This window comes from Perca flavescens, chromosome 3 (assembly GCF_004354835.1).
Source record: "Perca flavescens isolate YP-PL-M2 chromosome 3, PFLA_1.0, whole genome shotgun sequence".
Lineage (NCBI taxonomy): Eukaryota > Metazoa > Chordata > Actinopteri > Perciformes > Percidae > Perca > Perca flavescens.
Window position 1 is genome coordinate 12,962,293 of NC_041333.1, and position 17,138 is coordinate 12,979,430.

Here is a 17,138-nt window from a genome sequence, read left to right on the forward strand (position 1 = left end):
TTTAAAACAAAAGTCAAACTGAGTAATGTCAGAAATCCAAATACAGGGTCTACAGGCTTTTCCAGTGTTCAAAAGGCAGGCTTTTTCTGAGTCACTAGGCAGATGCTGAGGGTCTAAACAGATCAACAATATAATCAATACCTGCAAGTAACTCAGCACTCAAAGGACCAAGGAATGCGTGGCAGGCAGAACACAAACAGGGCTTCAAAGTTTAGCCAACAAGGCAATAAAGACAGTGTTGGGGAAAGCCTGTGTCAAAATCTTGATTCCTTAATCCTTTTATCTTATATTGTGCCTACAATGCACATTCCTAAATAGATTTGTGTTTGTAGAGTGTGGGCAATAGGGGCACCACACTTTTATTATGGGACCCCCTAACAGGTTTATTTATATATAATGAAATAGAAATGTAAATCTTTTATTAAAGTTCCAAACTGAACCAGTTACCTCAAGAATTAAAAAAGGTCTTGTCACAAACTAGGAAATCTATATTTCAGCTCATCTTAAAACTGATAATATAATAACTGAGACTGCCTTGCAGTATGTATTTTCGTAACATTTGATAAAACTATCCAAACAAAGTATCCCCCGAAAGCCTCCTCTTCTCCACCCCCAACAGTTTAGAGTTGATACAGTTTCACACGTTTTACCATTTCAAAGTGTTTTTATCTCTTCGTAATGGGCTTAACTGTAATTTCCCTCTCTAAAACAATTCACTCTTTGGGCTTAGATTAGATGAAAAAAAAAATGAATTTGATTATCTCTTTCCATTTAAGCATTGGCAGAAAACGGCATTGCAAACCAGAACAGCTTGTGCAGTTGCTTAAAATACCATTATTCCGTTTGTTTTCTGTCCATGCATATCTAATGAAGTCCATCACAGTGATTTATCCTGCGGGTTGTTTATAGATCCTTTCTGTGATCGAAACCCGCAATACACACAGCGAGCTCATTATGGGAGTGTGATGGAGGCATTAGCTGGTATTATTAGATTTGGTGTGGAGTCGATGGGCCCGCCTGTGATCCAGGTAATATGAGACGCCGGATCCCAGCGAGCAGGCAGAGCAAGGTGGAGGGGAGAGGATGAGCAGCGATCTGTGCTGTGTGTGTGTCCTCGGGCAACATGTAGTGAGATATGAGGTTAGGAAAGAAAAAAATTTAATGTGTTTGTGCCATAAAGAATGCTACAGTGTGCAAGCTTTCCAGTATGAATTTGTGTTTGTATCAGTGTGGAAGAGAGAAAAATGACAAGAGATGAAGAAAGAAAAAAAAAATGCACAGCTGTTCCCCCGCACACACCTTCACAGCTGACAGGTCTATGCTAATTTTAGCATTGACCGATGTATTGGCAGGGCTTATAATGGTTTATCATCACTTAGAGTAATTATTGGTTATTGGCCATATATCATAGCCATAGCATTTCACTCACATCCATTCAGTCTTACATTGTGTTCATGTAAGCTGATTTGAAAGGAGGCGAGTCACTTTTCTTTGTCTTAACCAATCAGTAGTAAGTGAGGTCCGACAGACACGGAAGCTGCTGTTGCTAGGAGCAGCAACTAAACGTATTTCACATTTATATATATATTTTTTAGGTGTGTCATTCTCATCCAGACTTGCCATTTTTTGTCGCTATTTTCCATGAATGTAGAAAGGTAGCTCGCTGCCTACATAAGAAAATGACATCCCTATTCTTAATCTCTCCTACTCAGCTCTGATTGGTCGACTGTTTTTACAAGCAGGGGATGGAAGCTGGACGTATTTGAATTGCTCAAGAAATCTGACAGTTGGGCGGCAATTTAGAAGTGTGGAACCAGATTTTATGGCTTTTAAAATGCAAAATGAAACTCCAGTCAACACCGATTCAACCATAAAATCACACTGCAGGCCATGAGTTTCCCTAAACCTGTTATTGTAGTTTTGGTCTAACCATCAAAATATAATATATCACTTCCTCAATCTCGCAGGAAGCAGACACGGACGATCAACAGGGCACGCTGACATACGAGGAGTTCTCCGTCTTCTACAAGATGATGTCTCTGAGACGGGACCTTTTCCTGCTGATGATGGCGTACAGTGACAGGAAGGATCACCTGACAGCGGAGGAGCTGGCCAACTTCCTGCAGAATGAGCAGAAGGTGAGAAGTCCAGCCGGTCTCGGGTTAGAGCCAATAAAATCCACAGCCAGTTTGGTTAAACTCAACACATTTTTTATGAGGTGTCTAAACGACTTTCTCCCTAATCTCGCTTTGCTCTCTCCACAGCGCTGTGTCAGCACTCGAGTATGGTCTGGCTACACCGCATATCTATTCTGGGATAGGGGAGAAAACGCTTTGGCTTGTTTATATTTCTTTAAACCAATTACAACCGTCCTGGGCAGCGCTAAGAATGATAGATAGCGAGAGGGGAGGGACATCCGGCGCATAAGAGACACACCAGATGTCAGGCTTTATCCCAGCAATGTACACCTGTTGAGCCAGACTACTTTCTCTCCCAATTAGCTGTTTCAATATATTCAGATCCAGCCACACAAAAGAGATTAGGTTCCTGTTCCCCTTAGTCTAACATGTAACTCCCTTTGTCTCAGCTGTCTGCCCAGAGGAATCTGCTCCACTAAATCTATCACACCTAAAATTGGTTTGTCTCATGGGCGCCCTTCTCTTGTTCTTCATACTCTTTCTTTGTGTTTCTGACACACTCTTTTCTCTATTACACTGCAATGGTGTCATTTTTCATCATGCTGTATTTACCGCCTTCAGCCTGCGATGCACATCATTAATACCATTCTCAGACTGTGCTGCTTGTTTGACATGGCTGAAAATTAATTTAAAGATAGGAAAAAGACTCCATTTAGCATTTACACTGAAATGTAATCATTGTTATTTATTACATTAATTACTACACTAAATAGTCTAAACAAGGTCTTAACATGAATTGTTCTCTTTTTTTTCTCTACAGATGGCCAGTGTGACTCCAGAGTATGTTGCAGAAATCATTGACAAGTTTGAAATGTGTAACGAGAACAAACAAAGAGGCGTCATAGGAATTGAAGGTAATTGTCTCCCATTTCCTGTCTTCTGTTTTTCATCAATTACTTTGTTACATCCTCTCAAAACAGATCCCAAAATCAGGTATCGATAGAGTTTATGCCATTATGGAGTTTAGGAGGTGTCAACCGGCAAGAGCAGTCACACATTGTGACGACAGCTGGTAATGTTTTGTGTGTGTGTGTGTGTGTGTGTGTGTGTGTGTGTGTGTGTGTGTGTGTGTGTGTGTGTGTGTGTGTGTGTGTGTGTGTGTGTGTGTGTGTGTGTGTGTGTGTGTGTGTGTGTGTGTGTGTGTGTGTGTGTGTGTGTGTGTGTGTCATCATGGCAAAATGTGGTCCTGGAGACATCTGCTGTAGTGGGAACAACCACAGAGGCGGTTTTGAATACTTTGCCAGGTGTTGTATATGCCTGCAGCCAGATTTTGTCACAACGAGAGCATTGCAATCGTTTAAGATGCAGTCACGAAACTTTACAGGTGTGTAGTTGAGGTCAAAATGAAGGTCAAATTTGAAGATGATTGTGGTCCGATCAAGGGCGCCGGAAGTAGGGGAGTTGGAAGTAAGGAAGGCCCCCCCCCACTTTATGCCCCTGGCCTGACTTGGCGTTGTGGCTGGTGTGATCCCATCACAAGATGGTCTCTAGTGATTATGAGATGTTTGCCATTTCACAAAATGAATGCTAATAGCCTACACCACTATAAACACTGAATAAATGGTGTGCAACAAGAACAAGTTGAGTGATGAATTAATAAGAGTAAACTCTATATACACATTTCTTCCAGGCTTTTGAGACTAAGTTAGCAAAGTTATACACATCAAAATTAAACAACTTTAAAAAATTTTGATCATCTGTACAGGGGAATATTTTCAGGGTTTTGTCGAGCCATATAAAATAGTATCTAGGCCTACAGTACAAATTAAAATGACATTCATTTTGTAAGGTCCCATGACATGCTGCTTTTTGGATGCTTTTATATAGGCCTTAGTGGTCCCCTAATACTGTATCTGAAGTCTCTTTCCCAAAATTCAGCCTTGGTGCAGAATTACAGCCACTAGAGCCAGTCCCACAATAAGCTTAGGATGTGCCATTTCTGTGTCTGTAGCTTTAAATGCTATTGAGGAGGAGAGGTGGGGGGGGCAAGATGGAGGGTGGGGGTGTGGCCTTGACTAACTGCCATTTTGCTCGTTTGAAAGCCATGATGTCTCTCTCTCTCTCATGGGCAGGCCAAATTCTCTGGGTGGGCAAAGCAGAGAAAGGGGAGGTAACCTTTCCCCTTATGACGTCATAAGGGGAAGATTCCAGATTGGAAGCTTTAATTTTCTCAAAGGCAGAGCAGGATACCCAAGGCTCGGTTTACACCTATCGCCATTTCTAGCCACTAGGGGACCATAGACAGGCTGGGGGAACTCATATTAATGTTAAAAAAAAAACTGATGACTGTGAAATTGAAATTTTCATGCCATGGGACCTTTAAAGATTGTTGGCTTTGAGTAAGATGTAACATATGATTCAAGAAACTTTGAAATGAAATTGAAATTTAAGTATATCGTAATAATTTCATCACCATTACATTTTAGAGCAAATATACTAATTAAATTAAAAATTTCCATCAACCACGTTTTTTTTATTATTTACTGTGAATTCCACCCCTCATAATAAAATCCTTGAATCCTGACAATGAGTGACTAAAAAGAATAAAAACGAATGACCATGAATGTTTTAGGTTTTGTCTTTTGGCAAGTGTTCTTCTCTTGAGTGTGATTTAAAGTAACACCACGTGCAACTGAAGGGTGAGCTTAAGGGAGAAGATGGATTGAGGAGCGTAGCTGGAGTGAGAAAATTGGGAAGTCAGAATGAGGGCGACGGGAGAGAGAAAATGAGAGTGTGACTGAAATGAGGGTGAGTATAGGGAAGAGGAGATGAGAGGGGGAAGAGGAAGGGTGAGACTAATCTGGTTGGAGGCATGAAGGACTGATCAGACCCTGCAGGCCAGAGATGTGTTTAAACATGCTTTGTGCACAGATGTGACAGTAATGTACAAATTCATGTTAAAGGTGCCCTGCCACATGTATTTCATTACTTTGTGGTAGTGTCTGAAGTTCTACCATGGACTCTGTAACATTTTTTTGTTACCTTGTTTCAAGCCATTCTAGCGTGGTATAGAAAGCCTGCAGGAAGACTCAGCTAAATTTGTGGCAGTTCTCATTAATATTCAATGAGCTAAGCTGCTTGACTCTGATTGGCTAACAGCTAGCCAATGAGAGCCTGGCTATCAGCATCCTTTACCCAGCGCAACTGGGCGAACTCATGATTAGTAATGAGCTCAGGCAACACTTTTGTAATTGGCCTGATTTCTCCGCTTATTTCTTTTCAGTGGCTAGAGCTGACAGAGGAGGTAGCAGTTCATTTTCACATTCACGACTTAACACAAACACATATGGACCTAACATAATTCAAAAAGTGCAATTAAAAAGGGTTTTGTGTGGCAGGGCACTTTTCACATACTTTTACAGTGTGATGAGCTGTTAATAACAGTGTTTCATGTCATACAGTGCACTGTTAAAATCTGGATTTAGCCATGCTGACACCATGACGAGATTGTGCGTTCAGTCTGATCACTGACTTTCCACATCCAAAATATTTCCAATATCCGTGTCACGTTTTTCCGTTTCTCCACCACAGTCTACTTTTCCATTAGCTGTCTGGTTCGTTTATTCATGACTTTTCATGCTCTTGGTATTTTTGTCTCATTTTCATCCCTCCTCTCTGGATGACAGGATGCTTTCTTTCCTCTCATTCCTGTTCATGCTGTACCAAAAGCTGTGGCTGTGTGGAGCATATCCATCAGTAGCATGGTTTCAAACCTCACCACTCTGGTTTCAAACCACAGTGCTCTGGTTTGAATGTGCTTGTCTGTCATCCTTTGTTATTTTCCTGGAGATCAACCTGCAAGATGAAGAGAGATTCTGTAGATGTCACTATTGGAAGTTGTTAGAAGGTGTAGGAAATTATCTGGAGACTAGTAGTTTGAAATAGAAAAGTTCTTGGGTAACGGCGTTCACTTTTCTTTTCAGGACATTACATCTAAATGTAAATGAGATGAAGGTGGGATGAAGAATCACTGCATGACAAGCACTATAGTCTACATCTACAGCCATTTTTTGTGGCTCTGTGTGTACTTGAGCTAAATGCTAATTCCAGCATTCTATTATGCTCACAATGACAATGCTAACTCATAAGATGCTTGGGCAATAAGTGCTACACACTGCAGCAATCAACTTGAAACAATATGTAGCCACAAATTAGTACTGTGGTACACCAAAATATAACAGTAAAAATGACATACAACATGTCCTGTGAGATAAAATATATAAATACATAGGTATTATAAAAAATGAGGAAAGGAAATCATGAAAACCATGATAAATAATGCATATTACTAAATGCAACAGTGCCTTTTTGCCTATGAACTATATATAAGTAAGGATTAACCTGTTTTCTTGTTGAGTAGTGTTCTAGATGTTGGGAGGAAAGAAACCTGGAAGTTGTTGTTTTTACCTTTGCTGGCTCTTTAACGTCTCATGTTAAGCAGGTATAATATTTCCTGTTTACCAATTTAGTATAGCTTGTAACATTTTACAATTAGCACTAAACACAAAGTGCAACTGATTGTCATTGGTTTTGCAAATATTTTGGTCAATATTCTACAATTTAATTCATCCCGTTGGGCAACATAAATATCTGCATCTAATTTAATGGCATTGGGACATTTCACCATCATCAAGTGCCAACCGCATGGTGGGGCTAGAGCAAAAGTCAGGAGATCACCAAAGTCAGCAGGATACATCTTCCAGGGAACATGAATCCAATGTTTCAGTCTGGACCAAAGTGGTGCACAGACAACAGGACAACAGACAGACAGCATTGTCATCCACATGACTGCCAGCATGCCTAAAAACTAATTATGTCTGAGCCCATTTCATGTTTTTCATCCAATATCCAAAGTGATAAATCATAATTGAAACTAAGCAGAATTCTTTAACAATGTCTGGTTTGATTCAAAGTTGTTATTTTTTCCAAACATTTGTATTTTCCTTCAGGTTTCACAAGTTTCATGCGCAGTCCAGCGTGTGACATTTTCAACCCTTTGCACCACGAGGTGAATCAAGACATGGAGCAGCCTCTGTGTAACTACTTCATCGCCTCCTCTCATAACACATACCTGACTGGAGACCAGCTCCTCTCCCACTCCAAGACTGACATGTATGCCTGGGTGCTGCAGTCCGGCTGCCGCTGTGTAGAAGGTAAGCATATATATATATATATATATATATATATATATATATATATAGCAATGCACATAGCAATATATGCACATAGCAATATATACAGACAAATACATCAACATATAACATAAAGACAGGTATAGATAGGTAATTATATCGATTTTGTATTTTTTATTTGTATCTTTTCCAAGTAAACGAGTTGCCACAGTGTGTACAGAGCCTCACATACTGTAAATACATAGGTACATGAATACATCATACACCCCAGTATGTCGCACTATACATCTAAATTAAAATATGGACACCATGCAAAGCTATAATCTGACTGCGTAAGCCTTTTCCACAGAAGGAATTTTGACATATCACAGTATGAAAAGCACAGGTGTACATAATAGCATTAAGCGTGGCTGAATTGGTTTCAGTTTCTGCCATCATGGTATCGTGTATCACTCTCACACTGGCATGGTCTACTGGGGCACTTCAGTAGAACAGAGCTATCAGTAATGTTATTGGTAACACCTGTGCTTTTCTTACTATGTCAAAATGTGTGCTGTGCAAAAAGCCACTCCAATTGGACAAACTGGCTTATAATTGCAACAAACTCAGTTTCACTCTATATCAAATGGTATCACTCTGTTTAGCGCTAAATGTCGAATGAAAATAATCGCTGTTAGGGATGTTTATGGAGCTAAAGGATGTTTACTACTTAGCAATTTGGAACCTTTTTTGTTAATGTTTTTAAATTAAAACCCAACACCTGTTTTTGCTGTGTTTATGATTGGGAATACAATTTGCAGATGCAGCAACACTGAAAAGTAGCACAATCTTGCTTGAACATTACTTTTATTCATGCTATGTTGTGTCCCACAATAATTTCACACCAGTGTTTATTAGGCGAATGTAAAACAGCTGAGAGATCAAGTACAATTAAAATAGATTGTCTTTGCTATATTCAAAGCTGAACACAGAGAAGAGACAGAAAACTGAGAAGAGTAACACAATGCACTGTTTTATTCATACATCATTTCTTCTGTTGTTCCCTGCAGTGGACTGTTGGGACGGTCCTGATGGAGAGCCGATGGTCCAACACGGCTACACTCTGACCTCCAAGATACCGTTCAAGTCTGTCATAGTGACCATCAATAAATATGCCTTCATAAATAACCAGTGAGTCAAATCTCCCTACAGTGTGTGTGTGTGTGTGTGTGTGTGTGTGTGTGTGTGTGTGTGTGTGTGTGTGTGTGTGTGTGTGTGTGTGTGTGTGTGTGTGTGTGTGTGTGTGTGTGTGTGTGTGTGTGTGTGCATGTGCGTGCATGTGCGTGCATGTGCGTGCGAGATATTTTATGAAAAGTAGACACTACCCTTATCCCCTAGGTATTGTACTAGGAGAAAATGGCCCAGAATGCCAAATAGAAATGCCATTTTACTTATGTCTCCTAAAGTTAACTCAGTCATATAAATCTGGCTCAAACATTCAAACATCATTTCAGTAGAGCAAATATTGATTTTTGCTTCAAGACAAACCGCACGACATTTTTGCATATGCTAACACACAGATTGTGTTATTGATTACACTTTGTACATTGTCCTCTTCTGTTTAGGTGAGTTGCTTTATCGTCCACTTTGGGATGAGATATAAGAGCATCAGCTTGCTCATAAAAAAGCTGCAGAACTATTAGTTTTCCTCGTACAACTAAACTAGCACTTCTCACACTGCTATAATAAAATATCTATGAATTTGATAGAAGGTTTCCCCCCAGGGTTTAAGGAGAAAGATGCAACATTTAGACAGCCAGGTTCGTGTTTTTCAGAGAACACTATGATTCCTGGCAGTAATTAGCACCTATTACTCTACCATCTGCTTAGCAGCGTTTCCTCTGGCTCCCTGAGGAGCCACTGTTTGTCTCTGCTGGGTCCAACAATACCCAAACAAAGTGGTGAATGATGCAGCTTCCTGCTGTCACATTGGCTCGTTTTGACATCTATTGCAGCTACTTATGAGTACAGCGCCTGTGTTATAAAAGCATGTGTTCAAGTCAAAGGTAGAGACAGTGTTGGAGTACATTCAATTTAAGTAGAAATGAAAGTATATCTGGCAATGGCTCGTTGGAAGGTTTACTAAAAAGGCTGTGCATCTGCCTTTTAGACTTCATCTAGTCATTAACTTCTAGACGTTAATTCTTTCAATTCTTAGCAGGTAATATCTGTAATGGTTTTAAAGGAGTAGTTTGACATTTTGAGAACTATGCTATTGGCTTTCAACAAAAACAAACCAGGTACGTTTAAATTGGTGAGCTTTAGAGGTGCTGGTAGTTGGATTGGACAAAGTCTTTATGCTAAGCTAAGCTAATATGCTGGCTGTTACTTTATTGCAAGCTGAATTATTGTACGTCTGTACGTCTGTTGTTGTCTTAATTGAAATGCAATTTCAATCTTTTTTTTCCCTATATGTTTATTTTGAATCAATTATAGTTTAAATGAGTGTACTTTGAAGTGTTTCATCATGCATCACGATAAGAGATTTTGCAGGCACATAGCCATTCTACATTTCTTCCTTTCTACAATCATTCCCAGATCAAAACAGGATAACATTCAACAAAACAGGGAAGCAAAATGGAGAGCAGAGGCACAACTGCCTAATTTCAGAACATTGATCGAAAATCCCATGAAAACCATTTGATGGCTGTCTCTTATTGTCTTTTGTATTTTGTGTTTAGTATTGACTCTTATCAGCATCATTTGATAATATTTTAATTGTAAATGTCAAATATCTCCTTGTCTCATCTTTCATCTTGTGGAATTTGCTGCTTTTATTTGTGATAGAACATTTTACATTTGAACATTTTATTGGCCAAATGATAAATCAGTTAATTGACAAAATAACTGGAAGATGAAAATAATTGTTGGTGACAGCGTTACTACAGGTATAGCTTTTAAAAAATGTTTGCCAAAGCTGCACTACTTTTCCTAATTAATTTCAGTCGACAAAACATTTTCTCCTGATGGTTACTTTGTATTACTCTGTAAATTAAACTAAAGTCCATGTTTAATGTGGCCTCCTGAAAGAAAACATGCAAATTGAAAATATCTTTATATTCTCATAAACTCACACCATGTTAATTAGTCATTTGTAATAATTCTGACAGCAAGACCAGGTGAATAAATTAATCACCCTGTGCTTTATCTCGTGTCTCCCTCGCTGCTGTTCTCACCTTTTACATTCAACTAATGTTTTATCATCAGTGCCACCTGTTAATTTGATTAATGGCTGTATTGAAACACACACACACACACACACACACACACTTCATTGAGCCAGTGTCGCCCATGTGTCAAAGAGAAATTACTCTGGATGTTCCTCTCTTTTTTTTACTTTGGCTGTGTGTGTTTGTGTGTGTTTAAGTGTGTGCGTGCATGTGAGTGTGTGTTTTGTGGATCAGAGGTGGAGTTGAGAGCAAGGCTGTGTCCCTGAGGGAGAGCTGTCAGTCTGACAAACCTGACATTTGAGCTGCGCTGCCGTGTGGCCACAAGTCATTTCACCTTTTCTAAATGAAAACACAGGCGCGCACACACACATGCAGCACTTTGACACATACACACATACACACCATGCCACAGAGGTTAAGAGGTGTTTATGCAACTGCATTTTAATCATTTACTGGTTCTCTTGCTTGGAGGTGAGAAATGGAAATACAGATAAGTCTCACTTCAGTCTATTGGCTGCATTCAAGACACATTTTCTTAATGCAGGTTTTGATGTAATTTATGGAAATCTGAATATGGATGTTGATTTTTTTTTTTTTTTTTCTTTCAGGTTCCCAGTAATTCTGTCCATAGAGAACCACTGTAGCATCCAGCAGCAGAAGAAGATTGCTCAGTACCTGCGAGAAATCTTTGGAGACAAACTGGACGTGAGAGATGCCCTGAGCAGAGACTCCAAAACATTACCCAGTCCTCAATGCCTGCAGGGCAAGATCCTCATCAAAGTAAGAACAAATCTATGGATACTGTTGATGGATGGTGAACTGACAGAAATCCAATCCAACTTTATTTGTAAAGCACATTTAAAACAACCAGGTTGACCAAAGTGCTGGACATTGACATGATTACGAACAGATTATAAACACACAAGTAACAAAAACAAACATTTAAAACAAGTAACAAACTGGAAAATGAAAATGCAGAATACAACTCTCAAGCAGGTTTAAAGGCCAATGAATAAAAGTGAGTTTTAAGTCGTGATTTAAAAATGGGAAGGCTGGGGGCCAGTCTGACATGCAGAGGCAATTCATTCCACAGCCTTGGGGCCACGGCTGAAAATGCTCGATCTCCCCCATTTTTGAGCTGCTTTCTAGGGACAAAAAAAAAAAAAAAAGAGTAGCTGGTCAGCAGACCTTAATGACCTCAGAGGAGCGTGCAGCTTCAGTAGTTCAGCGATATAAGATGGGGCTTGACCATAAAAAGCTTTAAAAATGAACAACAGAATATTCACATGTATTCTAAAGCAAACTGGTAGCCAAAGAAGGGAGGCAAGAAAGGGTGTAATGTGATCTCGTTTATGAGTTCCGGTAAGGAATCGAGCGGCAGCATTTTGAACCAAAATAAAACTGCTAAAATTAAAATACACCCAGTCAGTTAGTGCACTTGCAAATCAAAGCATCTGCATCGCAAAACTCCATTTCCTTCCTCTTATTTCAGTGAAGAAAGCGAGGCACTCGTTATCCCTCCATATCTGGCTTCATGTGCGTTGCTGTACTGACGATGGGGAGTGGGAGAGGCACTGTGACGCAGCTAATTATTGCCCATAAACAGATGAAGAGAAGGAAGAGAAGAAAGGGAGGACAAAACTAGGTCATTGTATTAATCATAGAGGGGAAAGGAGAGACGGACGAGATGCCGGCATATGATAACTGAGCGACAGATTGTTGTGTTTTATACTTTTGAAACAAACAGAGGCACACATGCAAACACAACCTGCACGGCGACTCAGTTGGGTTTGTCAAACTTCATTATTTCAACTGTCATCAAATGTTGAATAGATGAATATTTAAAGCATATTTAAATTCCATTAGCAATGTACACAGAATCACAGCCAATCCTTTATTTCTTAAATCCCTGCTTAAAACTACACTGGAACGTAAAACTTTAACATAAAACAGTTTTTTTCATAATTCAGATTTGAAAAAACCTAGTAGTCTTTCTTAACTTACCATAGAAGCTCAAAATGGCAGTTTTCTCTAAATGATTAATAATAAATAATGCCGTTTTTCATTAACTGAAGTAATTAAGTCACCATAGGTGGAACACATTCAGTACTTAAAACACTCCTGGCACACATTCAGACTGATGCATTGCTCCAAAGGTACTGGATTGTAGACTGTTGCACTCTCTTGGTTAATGTTAGTGCTTTTTAACTCTGACATGTATAGAGGCTGCCTGTCCGAGGAAACATTAGCATTTGCTTTTTCTTTGAATTAGATTAAGTGTGGGTGGATGTAAAAAAATGTTTGTATAAAAAGGGTGGTTCACATTCTGTCTCTCACCACCAGTCAATGAAGGTTTCTTTTATCTATAATCATCAGTTTGGAGACCCTGGGCCTTTTTCATCAGCTTGATACTTGATGACTTTTCCTTTTTTTATTGTTTTTGAGGATTGTTTTTTGAACTTATCTTTCAGAAGTCAAAGAAAATTGAGGCATTACTTCTGTTTGGGGTCTCAGAAACATAGTTAAATTAAAGGATTGTCCTATATTCTATAGCCTATCTGTCATATTTTTGGCAAACCCCTCCCTAATCACAAATAAGTCTATTAGGATTTCTGTTTGGGAGTTTTATAGCACCTCCTTTGTATGTAAATTACTTTTTGGCAAACAAACAGAATATCATTGTTCAAGAATAGCCCATTAGGCATACGAAACATGTAAGATTTCCTTATTTGGTGTAATACCAATGCTTTACAATCATTTTTCAAAAGTCTAAAGCTCATTTTGTGGCAAAGGCATGGTTTACCACTTCTAACTTTTGTACATATTTTGTACGTGTATATGTTATCTCCAGTCTGTTGTGATCCCAAAAGGCAGGACGGGTGCCCAGCCAGATGATCTGTGAAATATGGTTGATATGATCATCCTCAAAAAGACATCTTTTTTTTAACATCAGCTCTCACTTTGAGGGCTATAGACCCAGAAGATCCTTATCCACCAACACAGGAAGAAGAAACAGAGATCATCTTGTTGAGCAAAAGCTCTCATCATTTATTTAATTTTTTTTTTTTTTTTTATAAGAACCAGATCAAATTGACTTTATCTGTAAAGTGAAGAAAGCCTGCATTGTTCCCCTGGAAAAAAAGTTCTGCTTTTGTCCCTTCCCAGCCAGATGTCTTAAAAGTAAAAGAGCATTATTGATTTTCTATAAAGCCCTTTACTCCTCTAACAGTTTTTCCTCCATTTCTTTCCTCCCCCTCTCTGCCCTCGTTTGAGAGCCTTTCACCTCTCTCCATCCCTCAGTGGAGCAAGAGACCATAGAGTCCCAAGACAGTAAAGGAAAATGCCTTAAGGCTTTTTGACAGTCACAGATAGAAGGAAGAGGGGATAGACTACTTGTAGCAGTGGTTGAAATGAGGGCGTTGATATCAGCCAGTGAGAGACTCAATGTACCACGGGAAGCTCAGAGTCTGCTATTGATTATGGAAGAAGCTTAAAAAATCTTGACTCCCACTCACACCTTCAGAATGGCTCACTAATGGGCTTCCACTCTGCTGAAGGAGCTGCTCAGGGAGCTGCTCACACAGCTGGTCAGAAAATCTGCAGCTGATTCTACAATTTGTGTGTGTTTTTGCGTGCGCACAACTGCACAATGTGTGTCTGTGTGGCAGTAATTGCTTTCACTCTGCATATAAATACAGGGAAAGGAGCCACATAACAGAGATTACTTTAAGGTGTATATGCAGTTAAGTAAATGTCTGTGTAAAACATGCTGCATTCTGCTGTGTTATATTCTCAGACTATCTTAGAGGTGCAACCTGTGTGGGCGTTCTATATAAAAGAGAAGAGCGAGGATTTAAGATAAATGCATGGGTCAAATGTATGTTTTGTCCACTCTCCTCTCATCTCTTTGGCTGTCCTGTCTCTATCCAGGGAAAGAGTCTGCCTGCCTATCTGTCAGCGGACGCCGAGGAAGGCGAAGTGTCTGATGATGACAGCGCGGATGAAATTGAGGATGACTTCAAGCTTAAGAGCAGCAATGTAAGGCAGAGAAATGTAGCTATAAACAATATGTTCACACAAACATGCATGAACAATTGAGTTACTTAACACCCCCAGACAGACGCGTTTCTTCACATTACTTGAGTCTTTCCTCCTTTGTTTTCAATAAGTTTTCGTTCTCAGACCAGTTGTGCCCATCTATCGACTTAAGCAAGTGATGGAAGTGAAAAATGGCTTGGGAGATCTTTTAATTTTTCACTATTATCAAAGTAAGATAATTATGTGTATTGGCAAAGTAACCAGTGGCTCAAGAAGCCCCTTTCTATTTAAATTAGTGCAAAACAGGAAGTATGCCTTTCATTCACCTTACACAGAGCCCTTATTCCTGTTTTTCTACATGCCATTGAAACCAGAACAGCACTGAAAGGATTGTATCCTTCAGCAAATTAAAAAAATATTTTGATTGATACAACAGATATTATAAATGAAACATCGCAAAACTCAGCTTTTTTAACTTTTAATTTTGTATTTTTACCTTTACAACATATTTCCTTAAAAAAAAAAAAATATATATATATATATATATATATATATATATATATATATATATACACACATATATATATATATACATATATATATATATATATATATATATATATATATATATATATATATATATATATATATATATATATATATATATATATATATATATATATATATACATATACATATATATATATATATATATATATATATATATATATGTATGGCCTTTTTCCTAAACTTAACTAGTCGCTTTTTTTTTTATATATATATATATATATATATATATATATATATATATATATATATATATATATATATATATATATATATATATATACTGTATATATATATATTTATTTATTTATTTATTTTTTTCTCCGACGGCTGTCAGCCTCTCTGTCTGGGCAGCAGCAGCAGCTTCCCTTATGGTTATATTTGTACTTCTCTTTCAGTTATTTAAGTGCAGCTTAATCAGTTCGTTCAAGAAAATATGGCATCATCAACAGCCTCTCTTGGCAGGGACTAATGTTAAAGAATCAAAACCTTCACATACAGGCACCACAAACAGAAGTTTGTTAGATAATGGCATCTTAATGGCATTGTTGTGCTTGATGTAATGACTTCAATAATTGGGTAGTAATGTCGGTACTTGTAAAGTTTTATTGATCATCATTGCAGTAATGATTTAGAATGATCAATGCTTAATGGTGCATATATAAATATTAAGTCAATGCAAGCATTTAAACGTGCAGGTTTTTTTATAGATAAGCAGCGCAGAAACATGTAAAACAAGTCAGAGAATCTCATCGCTGCATGTTTTTGCAGATCACTCCTGAACTTGCCTTGGGCCATTTTTATAGCCATTCCTAATCTTGTTTTGTCATTCTGTGAAACGGTAGTGCCAGGTTCCTCCTCACCACATTTAACGCAGGAAAACACTCCGCTATTTTCCAGATGGTTCCGTTGTGTAACTAGAATATGGCATCATTCTTCTACATTTAGCTGGAGGCATGAGGCCGCAGATGCCACTTTGGATGATCACTGCCATTTTATAAAGGGTGGATGGCAGGTTTCCACTGATAAGAGGTTTTGTACTCAGCTAATTAAACCATTATGTTTTCACAGCAGTCACCACTAACATTGCAGTGATAGTGTATAGTATATAGCTTCCGTCTGTGGGAAAAAAAAAGGTGAATTGCATAGTATTGTTTACTCCTACTGCATATGATGCCGCATAAAAATCTGTCTAAAATCTCAATTTACATCTCACTGCAGACTAAACTACTAAGTGTCTGTTGTGTAGAAATACAATAGTAAGCGTGAACAAGCGCGTAATTTTAGACACGGCTTATGTGTCTGTATAGTTTTGATGTTTTTAAATTTTAGACTCGTACCACCTTTTGGCTTAATCAAAACAATGTGATGCTAACATAGCCTACAGTTAGCATGTTTAATGTGTAACATTTTAAATATTAAACACATTCACTCTCGCAGCAATGAAAAAACCCTGAAGTGGTAACACATGGCCTGCAGTTGGTGCAGGAGGCAAAATTGCACGAGCATTTATTTCCTATACCTGTTGATGGGGCACATCTATATGTCTACATCTGCAATCCTAAACTGCTGCTGTAGCAACGCATTCTCATGAACGGGTTTGTACGATATCGTACGGAAATGTATGCACACCAATTAGAATGATATCCTACGAAATTAGGCGCGTCACGTGACTCTGGTTACAGAGCTCCATGAGTTGTTGGTTATATCAGCGGCCGTTGCTACTTGAGTTTAGCCAACAAAAGGTTACGTGGAGCCGGGCTACAGGGCTCCACGAGATGGCGGTCCTTTCAGGCGCTGTAGCATTTGAGTTTAGCTGACAAAAAGTGAGCGTCATACTGCGACGACAGTTAAGTTGAGGCACCAAAGCGACTAGTTAAGTTTAGGAAAAAGGCCATAGTTTGGAGGGTTATGGTTAGGTTAGGGTTAGGGTTAAAAGCGCTGTGCTTTATGACCCAAACATCCACCTCGACCTCCACCCTATGCAGCCCACG

General features: G+C 38.7%; 1 protein-coding gene across 2 annotated transcripts in view; it reads left to right on the forward strand.

The window, feature by feature from the left end:
* The window catches only part of plch1 (phospholipase C, eta 1), a 71,891-nt gene that overhangs the window by 29,695 nt on the left and 25,058 nt on the right, over positions 1–17,138 (forward strand). For both annotated transcript variants that reach the window (XM_028574647.1, XM_028574648.1), the window contains exons 6-11: positions 1,968–2,138; positions 2,959–3,052; positions 7,148–7,351; positions 8,380–8,500; positions 11,148–11,319; positions 14,470–14,577. In XM_028574647.1, the coding sequence (XP_028430448.1) occupies positions 1,968–2,138; positions 2,959–3,052; positions 7,148–7,351; positions 8,380–8,500; positions 11,148–11,319; positions 14,470–14,577 (870 nt within the window). The remainder of the gene's footprint in view (positions 1–1,967; positions 2,139–2,958; positions 3,053–7,147; positions 7,352–8,379; positions 8,501–11,147; positions 11,320–14,469; positions 14,578–17,138) is intronic.